At 39.2% G+C, this 26,683-nt stretch overlaps 1 protein-coding gene across 3 annotated transcripts; it reads right to left on the bottom strand.

The window, feature by feature from the left end:
• Window positions 1-1,138: 1,138 nt before the first annotated feature.
• CA5A (carbonic anhydrase 5A) lies at window positions 1,139-25,259 on the bottom strand. Of its 3 annotated transcripts, none has more exons than XM_084533406.1 (8): window positions 25,038-25,259; window positions 23,957-24,147; window positions 14,865-15,062; window positions 11,487-11,605; window positions 10,017-10,112; window positions 9,796-9,858; window positions 7,768-7,923; window positions 1,139-5,865 (listed from the first exon to the last, which is right to left on the bottom strand). In XM_084533406.1, exons 2-8 carry the CDS (start codon window positions 24,075-24,077, stop codon window positions 5,686-5,688), a joined length of 933 nt encoding a protein of 310 aa, XP_084389532.1. In that variant the 5' UTR covers window positions 24,078-24,147; window positions 25,038-25,259; the 3' UTR covers window positions 1,139-5,685. The 3 variants fall into 3 exon arrangements, with proteins under 3 accessions (XP_084389532.1, XP_084389531.1, XP_084389533.1); XM_084533405.1 differs by lacking the exon at window positions 25,038-25,259 and adding an exon at window positions 24,263-24,695; XM_084533407.1 differs by lacking the exons at window positions 23,957-24,147; window positions 25,038-25,259 and adding an exon at window positions 16,426-16,586.
• Between the last annotated feature and the right edge of the window lie 1,424 nt (window positions 25,260-26,683).

Below are 26,683 nucleotides of genomic sequence, written 5' to 3'. Positions count from 1 at the left end.
TCCATATGCTAATACTCAGGTACTTCAGGTCTGTCACATCAAAAAGAAAGTCAGTAAAAATTATTTGTCAGAAAGGCAAATAACTACCAACACCAGAAGTAAATTGGTCATTTGTTAGAATTAATGTGCATGTTGTTAACCATTTATCAGGAGACCTGCCTTGATCAAAATAAGACAGCCTACTGGAACCAAATAAGCTACTTCTTTAACCAATTGCTCAAGCTGCTATGCTACTGCAAGAGCATCTAAGCTTTTTTTTTTTTTTTTTTTTTTTTTTTTTTGCCAGGTAAAGAAGTGGTGTTAGCTTTTTGAACCCTTAAATAGTATTAGTGGAGTTGGCATTACTCTTAACCTGTGCCAATCTTTCTTCCTACTGAAATGGCTTGCCTACCACAGTTTTGGAGTCCTTACATAGAAGTATTGTCTGCAACTATTTTTAGGGTTGAATTCCTTAACCAGGAACACAGCCTCCTAACTCTTCTATCAGAAGTGGAAACGTATTTGAATAAATTCAGCTTAGCATAACATATCTGTATGACACCTAGACCCTAAGCCTGGCTAGCTGTGAGTCAGGTAGACGAATTAATACTTGTTTTACTCGATTAGTCAATTATCACTGGTAAAATTCATTTTATTTTTTTTTAAAAGGTTATTCAAGAACATTCTTAAATCTAATGGTAGAAGCACTACAAAAAACACTAAACGTGAAACTCTGAGTTATACCACACATCAGACCACTCAGTTTTATCAACATTAATTACACAATAGAGAAAGAAAATTCACTGACAGTTTCTTTAGGTCGAGTTTAATACTAAATATCAAACAAGGTAGCTTAGTAAAGAGCTTAGAAAGTTGCAATCCTGTTTTAGACAGCATGTTGCATCTAGCTGAATGTAACAAACAATTAGATATCCTTTCCTCAGTGCAGCTGCAACACAGAGGTCATTGTTCTTTCATTGCAACTACAATACGGTTCAGCAGGCTGTCACAGACTGAAGTATCACCATGTCTGACATCTGATTAGACTCCGCTCATAATGAACTGGCTCATTCTGAAGGATGAATTATATTATTTTCTTGACAGAAAATCTACTTTCTAGCTTGGAGAGCTTAGTTACACAATGAAATAGAGACACAGGTTTCTCTGTTTCTTTATTGCATAGTTGCACACTAATTTAACAGTTTAAAAACACAGCAGCTACAAGTTTCTTTCCATCAAGTAAAAACTGAAAAGAAAGGCCTGTATCCTAGGAGAATAAAAAGCATTCTCCGTTACATATATTGGCCACAAAGACAATTATTTTAGTCAATTATGATTAGGTAGATTACATACATTAAAATATACAATGTAATAACTGCCATGAAAACTAGATACACAAAGGAAAGAAAAAGTAGAGATGTGCCAACACGTACAAGTTAAGACATTCAAAATTAAGGCATTCAAATTTTAAAACAAACACTATTGACTATGAAGTTGAACAGACCAAGGGACCCTCCTTCAAAAGTATGCAGCATACAATTCCAGTACATTAAAACCCAGCAAACTTTTGTGAGATCAAAGCAACCTTAATTTCTACAGCTTTCACAGCCAAAAGATACACTCCTGTCAGACTTGCAGTAAGAATACCGATGCAAGCCATCCAGAACAGAAGACAACAAAAGACTGCTTGCACGTACGTGTTGGTTTGTACCTGAAGTGCACTGGTGCAAAAGTTCTTGAATGTAGGAATGTGGATCAAATATCCAATGCCAATTAAAATCATTCCATCTATGAAGTTGCTAAGAACAAGATTTCTATTAGGAGCAGTACTTAAATACTGAAAGGAGGTTTGACCAACACAGACCTATGCTCAAAAGCCTTCTACTCGCATTTCAACAAGCCCTCCTCAAAATGATTTCCTCTACAGTCTTTAATTCATAATACTTATTGCCACAGGAATGTCTCCCAGTACAGTATTAAGTAACAGAAGTGATTACTATTGCAATGACAAATACAATCGTCTGTTTTGACCCTTCTCTATTGTACCATCTAACAGGAGAGCCTGAAGATTCCTACGCAGACACCTGTCAAACAGTTTAACTCAGTTGTGCAAAGTCACTACAAATATTAGCTAACATCCACTGATTCAACCAAATTGTTTTTCCCCATACATGACTGGAAGAATAAGGCAAAAGAATTATATCCCATCTACAATTTTGTATACACGTGCATGCACGCAGAATTATTCTCCTTGAAGTTAGCATTCACAAGGGCAATACAGTCATTGTAACATAAAAGTTTAGGAAAAAGATACAAACATAAGAAAAACAACTAAAAAAACAAACAAAAAAGATGAAGGAAACCTTCTCTTTTCATTACTGGTCTGCTAATTTCAACAAGAATCTGCACTGCAGCAGTGATACTGTCCATCTGTACTGGAGATTCTAAACCACTAACATGTCAATGCAAGACCTACTCATTAAGCAGCCCAGTAACTGTAACAGAAAATCCCCATAACACTTATTTTTGTAACACAGTCCAGTTAAATTTTTCTATGCTGACCTCATTTCCACACATATTCAAAACTCAGTGCTGAAACTGAAGTTGATTCATTTTATATCAGAATATTTAGATGCGATTTTATATAAATATATGGAGTATAAGTTAACTGTATGACTAGATAATATACCTATTAGCTAACAAAACTTCCATGACAATACTTTAACAAAATAAGTAAACTTCTACGAGAATTTTCTGTCTTAGATCATTGACAACAGAGTATTCAACAACATCTCAGACATCAGCATGGTGGTTAACATGCTAAAGAGATTTACCCAAATAGGAAGGAAATTTCCTTCAATGGAGCAAACATGACCAGTAAGAACTTAGTTGAATATGAGCATGCTACAGCATAACAAAACATCTGAAAATTAAACATTTATCCACGGTAGTTCCCTAAGAACAAAATGTGCATTTTGCATTGACATACTGGCCAGCAAAGCTGTGTTAGCTGGTGAAACAAGCTCAGCAGATCAGATGAAAAACTTTGTCAAAATTACCAAGGCAACTACAAAACTTTGAGCAACTGCATGAAGTTTTTTAAAAAAGAGCCATTCCCTTGTGATAGGGAGGGTCTGACTGTTTTTAAGGACTTAAACTAATAACCACAAGAAAAGAATTCCTCATAAGGGAGTTTATGTACTAATTCAGAGATGCTGTCTTAACTTGCAACTTTAAGCACGGTAGATTTTCATGTATGTTTTTAGCTGGTAGTTCAAATGATCCAAATTAGGCCAGGTTGTTCCCTTTATAATCCCAACGGTTTTCCTCCACCAGTAAAGCAAATAGTAGGTTTCTCACTGATCTCACAGAGCTTATTTCAGTTCCCTTTACTGTATCCGCCTCAATATTTATAAGGCAGCAGTTCTAAAGATTTTGGTTGATGCAGGCTACATATATCTAGCTTAGTGCTGTTGAGTCACCTGCATTTTTAAATGTAAAAGTTAGGAAAAAAAAATACAAAGTCATCTTAACTGCTAATAATGGGAAACAAAAATCTCAAATACATACAAGATAATTTGCAAGGCAGCCAGTTCTCGATCACTGCCATTTTTCCCAGGGGTCCTGCTCAGAAAAAAAAAAACACAACACGTTTGAACGGCACTGAAAGAAAACCTCCAGTTTACCAATGACTAGATCCTGAGTACACTCAGACAGAAAGTAAAAGAATTCTCTTCCTAATTTCACATCTGCAGATGTCTCTTCTAAAACTGTTTTTAGAACCTGTCATTCTCTGGAAAAAAAACATTATTGATATGGTTCTGTGCACCAGAAACACAGTAAAAGATCTGGTTGATGATGCCGAAGACATACATGGTATAGTTCAACTAAGCTGTAAGGGTTTGGAAAATGTGATGAAACTAAAGATACGTCCTGCCATTTTAAATATACTATGCAGTGAAGATATATGTATTTACACACTATTACACAGGGAATGGAGAGAGATTTTCTTGTCTTTACTCTGTAGTCACCTTAAAGTTAAGTGGGCACACTTTATATTGCCCAGGAGAAAGGCACAACTGTTGCAATCCAGCAAACGCCTGAGGTAGAGCTATTAAGGAAGCAAAGGCAGGAACTTAATGGGTTAAACAAGATTCAAAAGCTTTAAAATCATTAGGGTCACACTGAAAAGTGTTAAAGTGCTTTTAAAGTGAACACTTGGAATTGGAAAGCATTGATTTCGAAGTTCTGAATTTATCATTGACAAGCTAGGGTCCTGGCATCGTTCATACTGAGTGACACCAGCAACCAGTGCTGCTTAATGGCAGAAGCGGACCAATTAAGATTGTATCATGGGCTTACAGACAGAAGTGTTCCTCATCAGAAAATGAGACTGTACATTTTGTACACAAGTTCATGCACAGGCACACTGTTAAATACAGTAAAGCGTAAGAAGCCACTGAGAAAGGTGCACTAAAGAAAATTATGGCTAGCAGTATACTTCAGAGGTAGACAACGTTTGTGGCAATTGGACCAGAACTTTAGCATAAGGCTCCACAACTGGCAACTTACACAACAATTTGTGTGGTCCACAAGTAAGTTTCAACCATCACTTAACTTTGTTATCATAAGGTGCTATAATATAACTTGGTCCCCAGTTGTCATGAAGGCAGGTATCTCTTAAGAGAAGCTTAAGACAGAACTGTGGAAAGAGTGCACTAGTGCTCTACAAGTTGCTGAAGAAAATCTTTCAGGTATTTGAATGCCACATTTTGTCCATGCTCTCCTAGCACTGAATTAGGTTTCAAAACTAACATTTTCCCCCAAATCCCACTGAGAGGGAGCAGGGGATCAGCTGGTACGCATCCAATTTTGTTTTCCCCTGATGTGATCAATTTCCTGGGTTCCATAGGACATTTTCACCTAATTCACTGCTCTTGCCAGTCTTGAGATACCGGCAAATTCTTTTCTCCTGATCTCTTCTCCTGGCACATTATCACCACGGAAAAGTAAAAGCTGCAAAAATCAAAAGCTTCTCCATTTGTTACAAGGTTTTCGAAAAAGGCATCTGGCTTGGGGTACAGATAGAGCAGACAGTCTGTATCATCCATATCAAACACAGGTCTTACAGTCAATGTAACAGGAACAGGCTAGATTCTGTAAGCCAGTTTTTTCCTTCTCCTCTTGTCATTCTGAGCACCAAGTCTTTTTTGTTGTTTTGAAAAAAAAAAAAAAAAAAGGAAAAAGACAAAAACATCTCTGTGTATGTGATTAGAGATGATAGTTCTCTTCCCAAAACTCAGTTCCACAAAGGAGCTTTATCAGGATTAATAGACTTCTCTCTTCTTCACACTATCTGCTTGCTAAAGTGTTTTTAGTTGGGACTATTAATTCATGCAAGTCACTGAAAGAGCTTTTGAAAAGACAGAACAATTCAGAAGACAGAAAGAGGAAGAAGATCTCCTGCCTTTTTTTCCCCCTTTAACTTTCAAAATAGTTCCTCATTGATCCCTGCTTTCAAGTGAGTAAATTTGCTAAGAGTTTCTATCGTTTACCTAAAGAAAAGAAAAAAATGGCACTTAGCAGAACTGAAACTAGCTAAGTGTGAAACTGCATGGCATACCCATGCTGCAAAAAAGGAAAAAATAATTACAAAGTAAAGTAAAACCCAGTTACTGCAGTCTGGACTGGCATTTCATGGGCCATCTATGGTCTGATCTGCTGGGCATGGTCCGAGTGCTGTGCTTCCATATTCAAGACATGGCTGCTTTGGAAGGATGAACGGACAGTTCGATTCATTAATGGCTGAAGAGGGCGAAAGTTGTCTACCATCCTCTTTTCTTCTTCACCATCTGAAGTAAAGAGCAGCATCCGAAACGCCTCCAGCTGAGAATGAGAAATGGCCAATTTTGTGACTTTGCTAACTGGAGAATTTTTGGAGTACATGACAACACACAGTCATTCCTGCTTGGAAATTATCAGAGGTACTATTACATTCCCATTCTGAGAAACTTTAGCATGGCCTTCTGGGGCTTCTTTGTCATCTGCTGGTAAAGATTATGTCATCATCCTTATCAATGCAGAAGAGGAGCTGTGGATCACCTGCCATCTTTAGGCAAACTTGATTTCAAATGTGTTAGGTCTTAGAACCAATTCCCATTTGAACATTGGAACTTATGCTATCTTTAATTAAATCTCTCCCAACTTCTTAATTTGCACCCTTCCTGGAGTTCTGTTGCGTATGTTGACACCCAGAAAAGAGACAATCTCAACAAGCAACAACCTGCGTAGCTGTTGTTCTCAATAGTGGTTGAGAACTGGGGATTAAAGTGTGCAGCAGATCAGATTTTTAATGCGCACAAAGGCAATACAACATTAAGTCAACTATACATCTTTCTATGCCATAAAAGAACGAGTGAAGAAGAGGCAAGAAAATGAGTAAAAGTTTGAATTGGAAAAAAAAGTTATGCATTCAGTTCTCCTTGCTGTCTTACAATCCTCAGTTCTTGCCATCCTGTTCCTTTATATATACTAAAGCATTAAGATCACATACATGCTTATTCTTCAGGATTAAGATTTTACTTCCCAGATGGTGTAGCTGCATGCAGAAGTTCTATTAAAAAAAAGTATTTTGCCTCCTGTGATTCCACTTGCATTTCATTATTAACCAAAGTCTCAAAAAAAAAAAAAAAAAAAAAAAAGAATAAAAATAGAAAACACAGGGACAGTGCAGAGGAAACTTTCTTTCAGTGCCTCAAACCATAAAAAAAAAAAAAAAGTAGATAGGATCATAGCTCTTTTTTACTTATTTGCAACCATCGCCAAGATTTGTTCCATGCTGTAAGGCCTTTCTATTTATTCCACTTCTTTGAACAGACAAAAAAATCCTGAAAACTACCAATAACAAATACAGTTGTCCTCCTTCTGACCATTTTTTATTCATCTCTACATCTATTTCATGCCAAGGAATAACATCACATTGTACAACAAAGTACTAAAATTAAAAACAAGAGGGCATATGATAACAATTTAGGGCTGGTGTCAGAACAGACTACTGATCATCAGCTCCTCCATTTGAACTAACTTCTGTGAAGTAGCATTTGCTGAAACCTTCATCTGTTTTAAAAGGAAGTTTAATAAATGTATTTAAAAATAAATAAATCAAGGACATTACAGCCAACTACCAAGTAAACATGCCTACAAAAAGGCAAAGGAAAAAACCTAATGGGAGTTCTATCTTTGGCTGTCAGAATGGCATGTGAATGACTCAGAGCTGCCACCCTTTGGTAGCTTCAGAGCCTGCCCACGGGAAGAACAGAGAATTAGCCCTTGAAGGCTCTGCAAGACTTCTGTGCGAATGCCACACTATCAGGAATACGCACAAAAGAGCGGAGGTCAGAACTTCACAAAATTTGCCCTTTCTCTTCCCTACCTACCACAAAAAGGACTGCACTGTGGTAAAGAGAGCAAAATCACACATTTTTCTAGTAAATAACGTTATAAGTTTAAGGCATGGTTTCCAGTACAAGGCATTGTTCGTCAGAGATCAGACTACAACTGTTTGGGAACCTGGAAAAGCATCTTAAACTGCTTACTGCTGAGGTCTTAAGTCTTTCAGTATCTGTTTTTAAGGTCAGGATACCCCCACACACACAAATACTGGGGTGAAGCAGCTGCTGATCTCTGTATATAAACAAAGTTACTAGTATTGGGAAGCAGCTACTTCTGTGCATCTGCAGCAGCAGACAGCTAAACAGGCATGGCATTAAATGTTAGAAAGAGATTTACCTGATTCTCGTCGACCTCTATTGGCTTCTTCTTAATTATCCACGTGACTGATTCAGTAAGTGGAGGAGTAGTCAAAGAGCCCGCATAGGTCCAATAATCAGGGCACGAAGGTATCAAACAGGAGGGGTCAAAGACATCAAACTCAATTACAGTGTCCTAAATCCCAGAAAGAACTTACTTTTAAAATTTGCAATTTGAGAAAAGAAAAAGGACAGAAGATTTAAAGATCATGACAATGAGATTAAATACTGTACATGTCATATGTGCAAAATTATGTGTTGTGAATATTAGTAATAATCTACATAAAACAGTAATTTAAAACCTAAAACTTGTAACAAGTTATTAAGCTGGGTTTGAGGCAGAGGCAGCTAGTGAGTAAACATTTAAATATTTCTGTTCTCCACGCAAGACACTAGGAATTCAGCACAGAAGAAAAAAGGTGTGTAAAGAAGCAACAGACTGCATCTGTGTGAGAGTCAGATGCAAACATGAACATAAAAAGAATGAATGAGGGAATAAATTCAGAGAATATATGCTTAAAAGATCACAAACAATACTGGTTTTGTTTTTCCACTAAATTATTTTAGGCAGAAGGGAGAGGGAAAAGGACTAAAATTCTATTTAAACCACATCCATTATTCATGTCTCTAAGACTGTGTGCTCCCACAAGTGAGATACAGTCAGGATATAGGAGCTTCAGAACCCATGATTTCCTACACAAACATTTTACTCCCGGGGTATTTCCTGGATATAATGGCAATGCAGGGAAGGAAGATCCTGTTTATCCTGAGATAGGCTTTATCAGTTTCGCACTGAGAATAAGAAATACTGCAGTAAAGAATTTTTTTAAAATAGAAAGTTGGATAAGAGATTCTGGGTGGGAATTTTCATTCATCATGTGAGAAAGAAAGGCGTGAAGACAGAGCAGTTATCAACTGTCCTTCCTCCTCTGCCAGACCAGGATGATATTTCCTAAGGCTTGGTGCTTAAGTCAAGTGATGAGGCTGGCAAGGCAAAAGGGGCATTCAAACATTTTAAAACAAGTGTTGATGAATTGTTGGGTGACCAACATCCTTTGGAAACAAGAATCCTTTCAGAGAAGCCCACATGCAGCTCAATGAAACTAACATTTGATATTATTATTATTATTTTTAAAGACCTTATCCTGAGTTTACTTCAAATCCAGATGCTATAAAATACTATATTTTCCATAATGGATGTATATTTACTGATTTTTTAAGTCTCTTTTTGCACTGAACCAACTTGTTTGTCGTTCAGCTGGGTTTCCACTATATCTGAATTAAAACAAATATTTATGGCAGTAAAAACAAGCCTCACTGCAATAAATAATGGTACAGCAACTTCAACTGAGTGTGCTTGCAAGCCAGAAATATTTTTGACACGTCTTTTTTCTGTGTACTTTCAAAATGGAATCAACACCTGGAGGAACACGAACTGCTTGTGTACGAGATCGGAGAGACACAGCACTCCCTCTCCTGGCAGAAGTCAGAACTGAGCTATGAAGATAAAATCACGTTGCCTTAGCAGAAAATTTCACAGTTTTTAAAATTTTACTAGCAGACAATATATTATCTCCTCAAAGACCAGACAAAAATCAGGAAGTCTTAACTACATAAGAAACAAACTACCACTTTACACAACACAGAAAGTTCCTTCTAAAATAAAATAAAAATAAAAAAAGAAAATAGAAAAAATGGTGTCTGTTTTCACAGAAGAAGAAAGAAAGCTTCAACGAGGAGAATATTAAACACGTACATGCTCTTCTAAGGGGATACAATCTCAAGAGCACCATTTCTTAAACCAATATGTTTGGAAAGTATACAATCTCATCCTTTAAAAATAGCATTTTTCTCCAGTATATTCAATAACTTACCCTATACACCAATCAGCCCCCTTTCTGACACTTAAAGCATTTACTAGCATTTTGTTATGCCTAAACTATCATTTATGTTGAATAACCATTAGCTATGTTGAATGATAAATGGTGGAATCCTTGAAAACACTTACTTTGTGTTTAACTGCTGGCAAGGCATCAACCAAGGTCTGCAGCCCTTCATGATGTGCTCCTAGCTACAAAAGATGAATATGCATTACATTCTACACATCTGCCTTAATCAGAACTTTGAGACAATCAAAAAAGCCATCTAGAGGTATATTTTACTAACTGTGCTTTAACAAATTAAAACTAAGAAGGTATCATTGCAGCTTATTATACAAAGTGAAATTACCTTTAAAAACACTCCAATAACAGCTAAGCCATTGCCTTCCATCACAGCTTCTTCAAAAGTTGGGTATACAACAGCATTCCAGTGTACCAAATGCAGCTGAAATACAAATGAATGAGAAATCAGCACATGCAGACTGCACGGCAATGGTATCAAGAAATTTGATTTTTGATTTTTGCTACATTCGGTCCTGGGCAATTTGCAACACTGCAGTCAGCTACTACAGAAATCAGGGAGCACAAAAATGAAGACCAAGGTGTTATTAGAAAATAATGGTACTGCCCTTCTTTTTTGATGACTATATATATTTTTTAATATTTTTTTTTTCTTACAGGTACTTGTGATACTCCTCATGCTCTCAGAGCTCTGGCATGTATCAGATTTACAACAGGAAACCTTCCTTAGATATATCTGCTGGAAACTCTTTCCTTCATTGATTCTCTTCTTCCTTCCTACTCTTATGACATGATCTGTTCCGTCTTGCCAGTTCAGAATTTAAACTGTCAAACTCCATAGTGCTCCAGGCTCCTGACATACCCAGCTCTCCTGCTGTATTATCTAATAACTGAAAGAAGGTTTCTGAGATTTTATTAAAAATCCCAGCTGTGCTGAAGGGTGCTGCAAGTTATCATAGAATGGTACGGGTTGGAAGGGACCTTAAAGGTCATCTAATTCCAACCACCCTGCCACAGGCAGGGATGCCTTCCTGTAGTAATAATAAACCTTTATTAATAATAAACCACCTTAAGTAATAATAAATGTTTAGAAAGCATAAAACCATGTTCAGTAATAATAAGCAAAGTGGTTTTAATGCAGCAAGGATTGGAAGTTTTGGACGTCCACTAGACATCAGGTGACATGCAGTGCATTCACCATACTGTCAAGAAGAGATCCTACACTTCACATGAACTCTTAGCTTATTGCAGTTCAGACGTAAAGCACTTAAATAACAAACAAACAAACAACACAAGATGTGAGTTTGTGCATTTTACCTCAGCATTTGCTGTCCACCAGATCTGCACCACATCAGCTGGGACCTGGGAGCTCATTAAGCAAGAACAAATACCTGTCCTGACTGTGAAGAAGTCTGCTTTGTGATCCTTTTCCCCTTTAAAAGGAGGAAAGGCAAGTAATTTGTGCCATTCCATCCTGACAGAGCTTGAATAGCAATTATGCTTTGCTGCCTGCTATTGGCTTGTCCCACAGCTACCACTGTGGGCATTCAGGGAGAAGAAAACATTGAAACTTTCAGTCACGGGGCTCATGTTTACTTTAAGCCCGAGTTCTCCTCCAGAAAATTAAGTCAATATGAGCTTAGTAACACAAAGGTAGATGAGCTGTAGCACCTACCAGGCTTTATCCTTAAGAGTAAGCTGCAATTCCTTACAGACACAGACCTTTTGAAAAAGCACAATAGTTACAGACAGCCTGAGATGTAGACTCTGGTATCCGCGTTAAGATTTTTCATCATACCTCTGCTGGGTAAAATTTACTGTCAACTGTGTGCTCCGAACCCCACTCGTTTATAGCTCCCCAGTGGAAGTGGAACTGCTTTAGCCTGTATTGGTTTTCCAAGGGACCTCCGACGATTACTAAGAAACAAAACAAGACATACACTAATAAATATGATTTAGAATTGTCCAGACAAGTAGCACATTAAAGTCCCCCTTCAAATAAATTTGCTCAAAGAAAAAAAAATTGAAACAGTTATCTTAGTGAAAGCCTCATGATTTTTTAAACACATCAATGAAAAAAAAGCACTATGCCTGTTTTTTTTGTGTCCTTTTTCCCCCCCACTCATTTCCTCCTATTTGAACCAGGAATACCCAGCAAAGTCTTCCTGCTAATTATTGCATCAGAGCATCTGGTAAATTAGAGACTGTAACTACTTCCAAAGGACTAATAACAAATACATAGCTGTAAAGAACAGTTTGCTGATTTTTACTTAACTGTACAACATGCTTCAATTTAATAGCAAACTACTGTATAAAGTACATAATCCCAACACTACTTCGGGAAAGAAGTTAATCAGTTTAATGCTAAGGAGAAAAAAATGAGAGGCATTAAAAGGCTTCCCCCCCCTTTTTTTTTTTTTTGAATGCCAGAAGTTTTGAAATTCTAACTAGATAGTTACGCATGTTATGCAAACAAGTCATGCGTATCGACATTTTATTAAACCTCATCCACTGCTCCTGAGCTCTTAACAGAAATACAAAACTGACCATCATTAAAAAAAAATCACAGTGGAATAAGGTAACTTTCAGTGATGGGATGGAGATGACGCTCACAGCCCCAAGTCAGAATTAAGGCTTCTGTGCTCTAACACTATCAATTCCTGATTAGTCACTTGTGTGTTTGCATCTGTGCATATGTTCATGTGAATAATCACATTCACCTGAATGTTTGCTCACAAGGTGGGCACAGGCACACGTATATAGAAAATCAAGTTCTTATAGCAGGCAGTAGAAAGTGACAAGAAAGAAACAGGAACTTACAATCCCTTTATCAGCATTTTCACCTTCCATTTCCTTTCAATTTACCACAGTTTTGATAAGTTTAAGGCAAAATAGAAGATTTAAAAAAACAAACAAAAAAATAATAGTAAGAGGAAAAAATCACATCAGCTGCTTGTTTCTTTGCAGAGGAAGCCATGCATACAGACAGGACCACATTCTGTACATACCTTCTCCACACCCTCTTTTTCATCCTGTTCTGCTCAAAAGCAAACACCCCCTTGTAGCACTACCTTCATCTTTTGCCAAAGCCTTGTTTTGCCTCATCTGAGGAGTTGGGCATTTTTTGTCTATCCTGGACGCACACTTTCATCTTCTGTTTCAATTTTGTTGCTTTTTTCTTGTTCGTTCATTCATAAACTTCCTTCTCTAGATTTCTATTATTGTTAGACAGAAGCTGGCAGAAAGAAAAATGAGAAATAGCAATAGTAAAGAGAAAGGTGGCAGAGAGAGAGGCAGGCAGTTGGAAACCAGGCCATTTATACAGCAACACCCCATAACCTGTTGCTTCTATCACTTTGGAACTCTATCACTGATTTGCTCAATACCATCATCAGCCATCATCACCCTTCATTGGCTTTAATTCATTTGAGGAAGATGATGATGATGATGAAAAGGCAGCCATCCAGAAAGAGGCAGCAAGAATGCTCACATAAAGATTTACCTCAAGTGTTTAGTAGCGGAGAATAAACCAGAAAAGATCTTTCAGAGCTGTGATGCACTCTGAATACTCAGCCTCTAAAAGGCCCCCCTCTAATTGACAGTCTCAATACTCTTATGCTTGCATTGTTTGTCACAAATACTGTTCCTGTGTATTTAAATATTGCACGTTTCTTAATCTCCTGCTGGCAACTCCCCTCTAGTACTTCAATTCTTGCAGAGAAAAATGACTTTGTTATCCACGGAACTGCAAACCATTACACTTTTCAGGAATGCATCAACAGATAGCAGGGTATGGCTGTATAAAGTGAAAGACTTAAATTAAAAGCAAAACAGAGCTAAAATGAGTAAGCAAAAATCACTGATGAGCTTGTTAGTGCATCTCCATCTTAATCTCTCCTCTGACTAATGCACTTGAAGTTTACATTGTAAAAACAGATGGCTTCTTCATTACTTATCATAGCCCTCAAGTGAACAAGGGTGAGAATACTTCCTGGGTGCACAGCTATAAATCAAAATCAATAGAAAAGATAAAAACAAGAACACTTTTCACAAGTCCCTGAAAGGTCCATGCATTCTACCACTACTGCTTTTGCTGCATTGTTTTATCAGCCTCTGCCCAAATATCAACCAAAAATACTGACATTAGGGACACAGCATTTGTCCATTAGCACACTGAAAGCATCCTTCCCCAGAACACTGCAAAATCCCGTAAGAAGTTTTAGTATCTCTCATGGTAAGCAGTCATCATCTTAAACATAAATACCTCTAGTCAAACAGGTTCAGTTTTGCCCAGGGTCCCACAATTCCTCCCTCCAAGACGAGCTGAATAATTGACATGAATCATGGTGTTTCTCAATATCCCTGACCAACCACTACCACTTCACCTACCGTTACAAAATATCCTCTTTATGTATAATAGTAACATACTTCAGTAAACAAGTTTCAAAAGGAACAATCTGCCAGCAAACTGGAATTTGGTAACAATATCTTGATTTTAAATCACTTAATTCTACTGAGCATTAAAAAGAAATTAGCTGCTCAGGTCAGAGTGCTTATTCAAAACAAATTGCTGGAATGCATAATTGGATTTTACATGCACAGACTTATGCTTAGACTATAGCAACAGGAACACTTGCACCTGCTCCCTGTGGTCACAGCTCAGTATTATTTAAACCTACAAAAGCTTACTGAGATAAGGATGTATGCTTTCCAAGTGAAAGTCATTTTGCTACTAGTTATTTCACATGCATTAAGTATATCTGTTAACGTTCCAAAAGAGATAAGTGGCAGATTACTTTAATAAAGCTGAATGATGGAACCTCATTTAAAATTAAGTAGATACACACATATATGACTGAAGATTGACTCATGTAAGCAAAGCTGTGTTATTACAAGACCTTATCAAAAGGCTGGGCATTAGGGCTTGTGTAGTAAGAATAAATTTCACCCTACAACAGGATCTGTGCACAACAGCCATGGTAATAAACACACAGTAAAAGTTAGACACAGAACTTCTATATTACAGTTCCCATCACTGTAAACCCGTGTTTAGCTAAAGCTTTCTACCATTTTCAACGTTTGTGATGTTTTTATTGAACCCAAGGCTTTACAGCATGCAAAGATTTCTCCACTTGAAGCATTAACAACACATTAAATAGATCTGAGTTTTGCTTACTTGATCTATCAGTAGAATCATCAAACTCAACCAGGAATGAATACCCGTTGTTCCAGATGTGAAGACACGTTGTTGGGTCATAGCTGATTTTCAGAGGCTTCAGAAAGGGGTCATAAACGCTATCTCTCCACTGGATGTTGATAGGAGACTGTCGACTGCCCCCAGGAATTGAAAGTGGACTCTGCCAAAGTGGATGCACTGGAAGATAATGAAGAGAGTCAAGTCAGCCTCTAACGCACGATTCCAGAATTTACAACTAAACACTTCAGAATTTTTGGCAAGAAAAGGTGGTTTGGCATATTGGCTCCAAGGGATTAATTCAAGTCAGCTGATGCACATGAAAGTTAAAAAAGAAAAAAAAAAAATAAGGAAAGAAAAACATGCCAGTTGTGTGACTCAGAGCTACACAGGGAAGTGCCTTAGTTCGACTTAGATCTTAGTATCTGGGGTGACACCTTTTCCATTTGCAAAATGCTCTTCGAAGAAGTTGTCCCCTTTATTTGTCAGAAAATTATTCTCCTCTTATTGCAAATGGGCTTTAAGGTAGCTTCTGCTTTATAACTTTGCCAGAGCCTCACCACACCGCTTCAGCTTTCTTTACACACCGCTGCCATTAACCTATGTCATAGGGCACCAGCCAGGATGACTCCTACAACGCAGAAATACTCCCATGAAGGTGCCAGTCCCTCGCCTACGTACCCGTGCTCAGGGGTTACAGCAGTGCCGAGGGTGCAGTGCTCCTGAAGCACCCACAGCAATATTGAGTAAGAGCTTCTTACGCAGTTGGGATCTAAAGCTGATCTTGACACCATGAAAATGCTAAACTACCAGTTTTGGGGTCAGCTTGGGCTTTTCAAGCTTTCACAAGCAGGGTAGATGCATTTACGTGGTTTGCTTGGGATTTTATTCAGCTTAAAAACACAACCGAGAGCTGTGTGGATTTGGGGAGCACTTGTTCACCTGCAACCCCCAGACACCAATGACCCACAGAGGTTTTTGTGCCTTATCCATCCTCCGACCCCAAAATACCATGGCTCCAAAGCACTGTGCTGCTGGCCACTTCAACACAGCCGCTTTATGGCCCTTTACAAGGTGAAAAAATTACCTTAAACTGAACTTTTTATCAAACCACTCACTTTATCAAACCACTCACTGGCTCCTTCAACAAGTGGCAAACTTTATCGGCCTGCACAAGGTCACCGCACGCAGGTAAGGCAGCGGCGGGGACCAAAATATCCTCCCAGAGCACCACAGCCGCCTCCTGTCACCATCACTGCCATTTCCTGATGCTTCAGCGCAGGAAACGAAGACAAAGCGAGGCTAAACTTTTTGCGAGGAGAAACCCTGAGGGGCCCGGGGACAGCCGGGAGGGGGGAACGGGCGCTGCCCGCCCGCCCGGGGAGCCCTCAGCCGGGCTGCGGGAGGGCAGGGGCGGCACGGAGAGGGGCAAGGAACCGGGCAGGGACAGCGAAGGGGTTCGGGGTTGAGCCCTGCTCTCCTCAGGCGAGGGAGTAAAGGGCGCCCGTGCCCCCCATGAGGGAGGGCGGCGGCACTCACTCACGGGCGTTCCGCAGGCGGTAGGAGCAGCAGGCACCCAAGCTGCACCGTCGCGTCCCCCGCCACGAAGCGGCGGCCCCCAGGGCTCGGCGTAGCAGCGGCAGCATCGCTCGGCACCACACAAAACCGTACAGAACCGTAAAGAACCGCCCGGCACCCCGCCGATCGCCGCCACCGCCCTGCCCGGCACGGAGCGGCCCCTTCCGGCACGGCCCCGCGCCCCGCCCGCCGCCATGGCGCCCTCAGCGCCACCCGCTGCCCCTGAGGCGAAGCCAAGCGGGGAAAGCGGCATCTGCAGGGCCGGGACTTTTTTAATATGGGTTTTTAGATTAGTTGTGTCTTGGGGTAGTGCTAGAGAAGACACTGTGGTTCCCTGTGGGTGCGTGTTAGCCATATGGTCAAGCTAACCCATGTGTGTGACTCGTCCAAAACATGTATTTCCTCTGAGGTAAAAACTGCGAGGGCTTGCCAACACGCCTTAGGATATTAGCAAATAGCCTTATTTAGTTAGTTTTGCGCCAGTTGCAGGCTTCGGTTTCTTCCAGCTGAAGGCAGGAAGGCCTCCAGCCTGATCCCTCTCCCACAGATGGAGCCCTGCGGTGCCATCCCACATCATGCATTGAAAAGTTAACATTATGGCCACTTCACTTACCAGTATCTGCCCCAAAAGCTGAGAAATACGCCTGTTAGAAGGATTGTAAGAAGGGCCAATTCATATAGCATTTGTCTGAAACTGCCTGAGGCAGGCCTTAGATAAAACGTTAGTTAAAATCTTGGTTAATTCATGCACCTTTTCTGTATTACAGCTACCAGTGGGCACACAAAGCAAACAAGAGAAGTCCACAGAAAGCTGATAGCGTTGGTGATAGCACAGAGATGACGTAAGTGTTACAATTTTGGCTGGGTCCACTGGGCAGGCAGGAGCAGAATGCTCAACTCGACATCTTACCACTTGCTTTGAATCATATTTACTTGTTAGTCTATTAAAAACATTTTGCAAATCTTATTTACCTTTTGGAGATTGCAATGCCGTGTAAGAAGTGTCCATTGCATCCACACTACAGTATTTATAAAACACCCCTGAACTGAGTAAAAAGAGGTCAAAATCTGGCAAGCGATTGGCTTTGAATGGCTACATGATCACACAACCTGTCATCGGGAGATGAATAAAGACAATGTGATCATATACAAGTATTCAGATCTTTTGAATCTGGGTTTGAAGCTCATTTTACTTCCACCCACATCTAGGTACGCTTTCTGTTAAGTGCAGTATTTTTTTTTTTTTTTTAGTATTCAGCTGCAAACACAGTGAATTCTTCATTTGTCTGTCAGTGCTTTTCAGGATGGCGCAGCTTATTACCATCCACACACAGCTTCTTCCTACAACTTAAAAAGAAGAGATAGGTACTTGATAAAATTGAAAACAGTTGCTGCTCCTAAAGGTCATTATTCATTCAGGCTTAATAACAGCTCAGTAGTTTTATGCTTATGCCCTTGTATTCAGCACAGGTCAGATGCGTTCGTTGCTGAAGCTGCTTATGAACAGCAGGTAGCTTCTGGTTGTGAGGACAGCCCACATGAGCTTCACACTTCACTGCAGCAGGGAACACTGTAAAAGCTTCAGAAATTTTAATACTGGGTATAAACAAGAGATACACCTTTATTCTTATCTGTTAACAGAAAAAGCTTGTCATTTCTTCACGTTCCATTCTTCTGTGACGTGTCCTTGAATCGCAGTTAGCATTCTTGGGCCACTTAAAAGTCATGTCTAACATATTAACTAATTTATTTATACTCTATATCAGTATAGATGCTTATTGTTGCAGAAACCATAACCTGATTTCTGTGTAACTATCACTTTTATGTATGGGAAAAGCAATTAAAAATAAGCCTAAAACTGCACTAGTCTCCTTTACACAGTGTCTTTAAGATTACCAAACTTTGTCAAGCTTTTTGAGGATTTGATCCTGCAAGGTTTTGAAAATATAAAAAAATAGTATAGAGCTACTAAGCTGAGCAGAGTGAGTCAGTTCTTGTGGGTTGAACAACACAGCCAAAGGAAAACTCTCATAGCATAGGCGTGCACGAAACAATTGGCTGTTCAGCTGCAAAACTAAGAAGAAATAACTTTGCCCCACAACACGTTTGTTTCCCTTCTGAATCATCCACAAATGCTGCATCCAGTTTACATGTGCATGCTACTTCTGAGTATAAATTTCAGTAAAGCCTGAACATTTAATAAAAAAAAAAATCTCTAGGGGGTTGAAGAAAACCCTTCAAAATACAAGCTCCGTGGCAGTGAGGTGTTATTTGTTTTGGAAACTACAGACAAAAGCAATAACTAGGTGCAAAAAGAAACATAAGCCCTAAACTGTGTTCCCAACACTCAGGGAGAATGGCCAAAATAATCTCTTCTAGACTATTTCAGAAACAGAACTTTTCCTTGGCAGCGTCCCAGTTATGGGAGGTGTTTTATGCCAGACAGGCATGGCTGTCATGCAGCAAGCTAGAGAACAACAGCAGCCAGAATTGCAATATGTTTCTTTTGTTCTTATGTGTTCCAAAATTGTTGTTTCTGGACCACCTGGGAGGCTTCATCTATGCCCTCTCTTGTTCCTGAACTGAGCATGCTGTCTGCATAAGAGGAACCCAACAACCAGAAATTTGTCAATTAGCCTATGGGATGAGTTAAAGTGATATAGAAGCACTGTGGAAAGCAAAATAAAAATCTTATCTAATAGGTCTGTTTTAAATGGGCAAATGTAAATGCAATGTGAGAATTAAGATAGCGTGCAGTTTGTACTTCAAGCGTGCCTCATGTATCATCAGCTCATTGAGGAAGGGTCTTGTCTGTTATTTACTTTTGTTACATGCATATCTATGGTAGTGTCAGAACAGTTACAGTAAATACTGCATACTGTAATATAACAAAAATGACCAAGATGCGAGTCACCCATGAAGAGAGGTCTATTACAAACAGATTTTTTTTAACCTTTCAAGCCAGACACCGTGATGTTCCATTTAATTTTACAGTATTTGAAGGCTTCTTATATTTGCATTGTTCTTTTTTCCTACCTTTCCCAGTTGAGGCAGATACAATGGCACTGTTTGGATGGCTCTGTACTTTGAAATGTTTTCTGTAATTATTTGCTGCTATAGATACTTCAACAGATTTTTTTTTTTTGTTTTTGAATAATCATTAGAAAGTTCACTTAGCATTGATGCAAGTATCAGAAGTTTCAGAGTGGGAGTAAATATCCAGATTAAAATAGAGGTTGTGTATATTACTGGATTGTTATAATTTATAACATGATTTCCAAGAAGGCATCTTGAAGGTGACAGCTCTGTGGTAAAAATCCAGGATAAGTTCAGTTAAATGAAAGGAATTACTGCCAATTTACACTACTGTGAACTTGATTTAAAGAAACAAAGCATTTTTTGATGGTTTACTAAATCTAGATTGGCAAAGCCAAAATAGAGTACAGTTATTTGAAATTCCCTCAAGTATTGTGGGGAGGAGAGAGTTGTCGCATATGGGATATAAAATTAGAAGAAAGAGTACCAAAACTTATTCAGGTAGCTGTCAAGAATGAGGGATAAAGTGACTCAGCGTTAGTGGGTTTTATTCTTTAAGGTTTTCATCTTTAAAAAGGAAAAAAGGGGAAGAGGAAAAAAAAAAAAAGAGCTGTTGAATGAAGCACTTTGTTCATATAGGGGCTTTCAAACAAGCTTCACCCTGCTCTGAAGTAGAACAGGGAGGTCAGGACTGTGGGGGCAGTTGGGAAACCGCACCCACTTGAAGGAAATGTGTTTTTGTCCTAAATCGAGCAGCCGTGCTTTCCATAGCAACACATTCTGAATTAGAAAAATAAAAACAAACATTACTGAAACTCAGTAAAGAACCATATAAACTTTAAAGGACCATGGCTCTGCTTCAGCCACTTGGATTGAATATTACAGAGGAAATCCAAGATAGGTTGATTTCTTTGAGGCTTTTTAGTATGAATCAAGATTTTGGATGATAACAGCCGTGGTTGGCTGTGGTTCATCATGACAAGGTGTTGAAAGTTCTGCTGAATTGATGTCAGAGTTGGACTGTGATGTAGGCCAGTTTATTGATAAACAGTCCAATGCTTTTTATCAAGCGGATGCAACTGACAGAGTACTCTAAGCTCAACAGGAAAGCAGCAGCAGATTGTGAAATGCTGAGCTTTTCTCTGCTTCCAGAATGTTTGGCTGAGATAGGAGCCTGGATGAGAAGGCAGTGGCTGAGGCTAAGTCCAGATAAGAAGAAGGTAATTTCAGTTGGCAAGGTAAAGCAAATAGGGGCTTTATCTTTTCCGTATAAAAACATTTGCTAAAATTATGCAGGCAGGCTTAGAAGGTACCTCATGGACAATTCGCGTCTGGTTACTGCAATTGGACGTGCAGTCCTGGAGATGGCACACCTGGATCGTGTGTCGCTGCTGTACATGGGCATTTAAAAATGAATGGAAGGATTCTGCTTTTCTTGTACCTTCTTCTCAAAGGATAGGAAAGAAAAAAGCCTTTCAGTTCTGCTCTGGCAATAAATATTAGGATGAGGGTGTACTCCATAGCCTTAAAATCCGTACGGAGAACATTTCCAGCAACTCCTTGTCTATTTTGTTAAAAGGTGTCTGAAACTACTACTTCCATCTATCGTTAGCAGATATCACAGAGCTTACTACAGGCATCCATGCAGTATTCCACATCATTAGAAACTGTTACATATATTCTCCGATCTCAGAATTGTTTCTACAGTTCTTTCCCAGTGAATTGCAGAAAAATAGTGTTTTACTCGTGGGGTCACAATGGGAATCCAGAAGAGGCACGGGGAAGTATCAGTCTTTGCATTGTTTTATGTATTATTTGTTGTCATAGCAGAAGTCTGAGCTATCACCACCCAGCTTTTTCCTGTGAGTGGGAAGGGTAGGGGGGGAAAGTAAAAGATGAAATTCAGAACATGGTAGTGAAAATGATGAACTTCATATCGAAGACTTCAACTAAGAGCTCAGCAGCCTAACTTTACCAGGCTTCAGAACGTGGACCATTTTTTCCAAGTCTTCGCTGCTGAACGGGCTGTTTATGCTGTCATCTGTGCAGAGCTGAATGTAATTGAATGTGCTTTTTGCTTTCAGCGCATGTTATGCACGGGGTCTAGCCACCAGATGGAGGAACCCACAGGCTGGCTTATTCAGAGCTAGCGTCTATTCACTGGCAGCTGAAACCAACCATTCTAAAGATGGTGTTTTTCTGAATCGGTTTGTTTTGGCATTTCCTGCATGAATGTCATGGAATAGAGAAAGATTTAAGTAATCAATAGCATCTGTCTTAAACTGAAGAGGAATGTGAGTAAAAACAGTTAGCATTTGTAGTTAATTTAATCAGTAGTGGTCTTGTGATCGAACGGCCTTGTATGAGCTCTTCCTGGAACGTTTGGTTGCACAAATTGAGTTTTGATTTCTCAGTGCAGTTCCCAAGAGACCAGTATTCACAGGAAAAAAACACGGCATCATTTAGCCCCTTATTGGGGACTGATGGACCATGGATAACCCCCAAGATAATGAGTTTCTCCATCACATGGCAAGACAGAGATCTCAGCCCTTCTCCACTTTGCCTTCTTACTTCACCGAAGGATTTCAAATAATTTTCCTAGAATAATACTTTTACCAATTAAAGAGAAATGTCACACTAACAGTAATTAAGTTTTGAAGTTTTAAATTCTGTAGGCCTTAAGGTTTTGTGGCATATTAATACCAAACAAGTAGGAAAGTGAGGAACTCTGCATAGGGATTCTGTACTGCTGATTTTTAGGTTTCATTACTGTTTTAATGAAGGGTCTGGATTTATATTTTCTGTATGGCTTCTGCAATTGGAAGCCATTGGACTTGCAGTCTTACATACAGTTGTATAGGCTTCTAATTAGAACATCTAATCTGAACTCACTAGAAAAGCTGCTACTGCGTACACCTAGTTAATACACTTAATCTGAACTTTGTAAAAAAGCACCTGTTTTGTAAGGCTGAAACATTGTTTTTATAAATATTACTGTGGGACTTTTCTTTGACTAGATGAATATCTTCATTTTTCATTATTAATGAAAAACAAGTTTCTAAACATGCTTGTAAGTGGAAAAAACTGATAACGGAGAAACTTTAAGAAGCCTTTGTTATTGTATTACTAAGAAAGTACTCTAAACAGGTCAGAAAAGGAAAAAATACTGTCATGGTTGCATAAGCGATTTAAGTTTTGCATTAAGAACATGTTAATGGTACTTTCTTGTGGACACTTCACTAGCAACAAAATCTAATGCTAATCTTGCTTCTAGAATTGGGCATCTACAGATTTTAAAGGTACTTTTTTAATGAAGGTGAAAATGCTATATTATGTTACTTGATTGAATACCCATTTTGTATTATATTTTCAGAATAAAACATGCATTTTCTGTTCTGATTAGTAAAAAAGGGAAAATTTAGACTGAGAACTCAGACAAATATTGTATAAATTCTATAGTCATAAAAACTGCTCTAAATTATTTCTTGTGAGTGATAGAGAAACTTGCATGCTATATCTTACATACAGCTTCCATGTCTGGGAATGTATACGCAGTGCACAGTGTACTAGGCAGCTAATCTATCAGTATTTCTGAAATGCTGGTCACTTTGTGGCAGAAAGTATTGTGGTGTCACCTTCCAAAATGTCCTTACAAGTGTAGAGCTGTTAAACGCTGACAGTTATTGAAAATTTCTTGTAACTATCAGGAGAAACAAAGCCTTGTGCTAGTCTGCTTTGCATTATAGCTGCCGCATAAGATAAAATCAGCTGTTTTCTCATTAAGTAAATACAAGTTTTATTGTTTGATAATTGAAATAGAGGAGAATCACACTGCAGTTTTCAAGGAGGAATATGGCTATTCTTTGAAAAAAGTAAGCTAAATATTTTTGCAGAGGAAAAATAGTGGATACAAAGGGATTTCTTAGATGTAAAATGTTAACCTGTACTATTGCTCCAGCTGCCATTATCTCCACACGACTGAGTAGAGATGTAATCCCTGGCTGGCCTCACCACAAGTCATATCTGAAGATAAGTTAATCAGCTTTTTAAACAACTAAGCCTTTGACATTTTAGTTTATGCACATATAGCACCTCAGTAAGTCATTCACTGTAGGTCTCCTAGACACCAAATTTCAAGGGCTTTGTGGTTTGTACTTCTGTAGGGCCTTATTTTCAAAACTGAACATTGTAGTGTCTATCAAAGTTACCCAAAGTCTGTATAATTACAGATTTCACTGGAGCCAGTCAAAACCTTGCATGACAAAATTGTTTTAAAGTCTATTTAAAAAAGTAAGGTATTTCTATCTCTAGTTTCTTTCCTTCTTTTCATTTTTTTTTCTTTAATCTCTCAGTCACATTCCCAAATTTCCCTTTTTAGTTACCTGACAGAAGAGCAACAATTACATTTATCTTTGTACCTCTGCATCTCTCTTATACAGGTAATAAAATGAAATACTTACACGCATCATTCCTGTCTTTATGAGTGCAGGTAGCCAGGCTGCAGAGTCGTGCTGGCGGATTCCAGAGAGTTTTCAGCTGCTTGTATAAATGCACCAGAGTATTTGTCTTCACGTTATTCATTATTATCACCTTGGCACTTGAAAACTTTGGCTAATCAAACAGCCAGAGGAGTGTTCTGGAGTCTAGCAACCTATCAACACAGAGGAAAAAAATGCTGTGGACATACAGCTTCAAGGGATCTCCAGGCCTATTTATAAAAAAAAAAAATGAGAGCACCCTTTTCTGGTTGGAGAGAGGGAGCTAACCAAACAGTTAATTTTCAACTTCTCCCTGGAGTGGCTTTTTTCATTGGCTCTAATTTAGTTGGAGGCTGGGCTAGTTGGTAATTATTTGTGCACTTTCCAGGCTTTCTCTCATGTGGCTCCAAGAATACCAAAGGGTCACAAAACCCACTCTTTTGTATGCAAGGAGAGATTTCTTATCACTTCTTCACCCATACATTCTTTCAAATGCTGATAGCTAACAGTTGCTATCATTGACAGCTGTGATCTGAGGAGCAATGACCGCTCAAGCTGAGGAATTTGCAGAAATCTCATAGATACAAAGCCTCCTCCAGCAGAGCAGGCGGAGCAGCCTCCCACAGAAAAGCATTTCAGCTCCTAGCACATAATACAGTACTATTGCACCATCAAGGTGAAGAAACTCCTTCTGAACTATAAGGTGTCCCATAAGAAGGATCATTTCTTAGAGGTTAGAAGCAGAAACAGACCCAAAGAGCCATGGTTACCCACTCACTTTAACTCTGTAGATCTTTTAGATCTTTGATCTCTGTAGCTCTTTAGTGCTGTATTTAAATTACTCCCACTTTCTTTGGGATGTTTCTGTCACCAGATTGGCCTTCCTGCCCTAACTGCAGACCAAGCAATTCATTTTCCATGGACTTCTTTGCAGTGTTACATATTATTGTAGGCCCCACAGGATTAAGATGGAATGACATCAGAAAAGGGTGCCTGGGCACACCAGGGAACGAGAGGCATCCCTCTGAGCTAAGAGTGACCGCAGCACAGTCGGTGCCCTCACCAGCTGGATGCCATCCCATAGGGGCTGACCGCAACAGGCAGAGCTGGGCACAGCTCAGTGTCCATCAGCAGTCCCAAACGCAGCAAGCAGCAGGTCCAAGGTCCAACCTGAGAGCCTGGACAGGAGCAAAAGGAGACAGGGCCAAATGCAAGCAACGACAGGGGGCCGAAGTCCTTCTTAGAGACAGGGCCAAAGGCAAGCCTGAAGACAAGTACCCCAGCAACAAAGCTGAAAGGGCTGAGCCTGAGCTTAAAGGGGCTCCTGGGCCATGGGTGGTGTGGTGGAGGCTCCTGGTGAGCCTCATCAAGACCGTTAAGACTTATAATTGGCAACCTCAGCCTCAGGTTTTGTGAGGCCTTTAATAATTCTTACGTAAGTATTTGTAAAATTCATGTGGTCATTTTCTTCCGTTAAGCACGTTGGAATGCATATTGTGAAAGCTGCAGAATCTATCAGGGACAGAGCAAGCAGAAACGATGAGACTGTTGACATTCTGACATAAATCAGGCCTTTCTTAATCCATACAATGACATGTAAATAATTTTTCAATAGGTGTTTTTACATAACAAATACTGGTATTTTGAATTAGAAACTTATTTGCTCATTGACATTTTCATTAAATACGTGTGTATCTATCATTTCTTACTGCCCAGTGGGTAAGTGCAAGGCTTAGGCTTAGGCAATCCTCTTTAGTATCCTAAAGTGGCAGGCTTGTCTGTGTTAGTTACTACTCCAACACCAGCTATGTCGGAGAGTCTTTCTTAATGGTTGTTGTCTATTACTTCAGCTGCCTGCCTCAGGGTGTCTTAAGAGCAAGCCATTGTTAGCCAAGGGTTCTGCCTGCAAAAAAAAAGTGCAAAATCAGCCTTCTGGTTTTCTCATAATTGTGGATAATCACATACCTGGAGTGTAACTGGATACAATGGAAATGTGCATACTTAGTTTTCACAGAAATTGGAGAAGTGAAAATTGAGAAATTTCTTGCTGTCACTACCCGTCTGACTTTACTGTAAGGGCCTTCAGACTGGACAGACAGGATCAATATTTGTTTTCTTTCTGATGTTTACTCGAGGGTTGCCAGTATGTACATTCTGTATTCATTTAATTCTGCACAACCTTATCAACATTTTGATTCCACTGAAGAACTATTCAAATCACTCTGAATCAACAGCTTTCTTTCCTGAAAGAAAAGTGGCCGATGCACTTTATGTACTTTATTATTTACAGCTGTTTCTGTGAAGCCCCAAGCTCAGTTCAGAACCAGCAGGGAGCAAAAATTTGTTGCTTTTAGGACAAGGATTATGGAAGTTAAGTGCAGCCACTGGGGAGAAACGTGTTCTCCTTGCTGAAGTGCAAAGCCTAGACAGCTCAGAGTATAAACAGATGTGAGCACATTAACAATGTGAAGGGAAGCCGTTACACCTGAGATGTTCTGCTCTTCTTCCCATCTTTCAATTCCATTTTTTGGCTTTGCTTCTTGGCCACGTGGCACTTAGTTCCCCTTTCACAGGAGTCCATATTACAATATATTTTATCTTTATGCCCAGCGTGCTGTCTCTGCACCATTTGGAATTCAGACTTCAGAGAAGACAGAGGAAAAAATCTCTTCATTTCCTGATCCATAGAATATTTCAGCCATAGTTTCT

The sequence above is a fragment of the Aythya ferina genome (genome assembly GCF_964211825.1).
Source record: "Aythya ferina genome assembly, chromosome: 12".
In the NCBI taxonomy this organism is placed as follows: Eukaryota; Metazoa; Chordata; class Aves; order Anseriformes; family Anatidae; genus Aythya; species Aythya ferina.
This window is presented reverse-complemented; position numbering and strand designations above follow the sequence as displayed.

Coding starts and splice junctions, on each gene's coding strand:
- CA5A (XM_084533406.1), bottom strand. CDS start 24,077: ATGAATAACGTGAAGACAAATACTCTGGTGCATTTATACAAGCAGCTG. Junction 11,606..14,864: donor TGATTCTACTGATAGATCAA/GTAAGCAAAACT, acceptor TTTGTTTCTTAG/TAATCGTCGGAGGTCCCTTG. Junction 9,859..10,016: donor TTATTGGAGTGTTTTTAAAG/GTAATTTCACTT, acceptor CATCTTTTGTAG/CTAGGAGCACATCATGAAGG.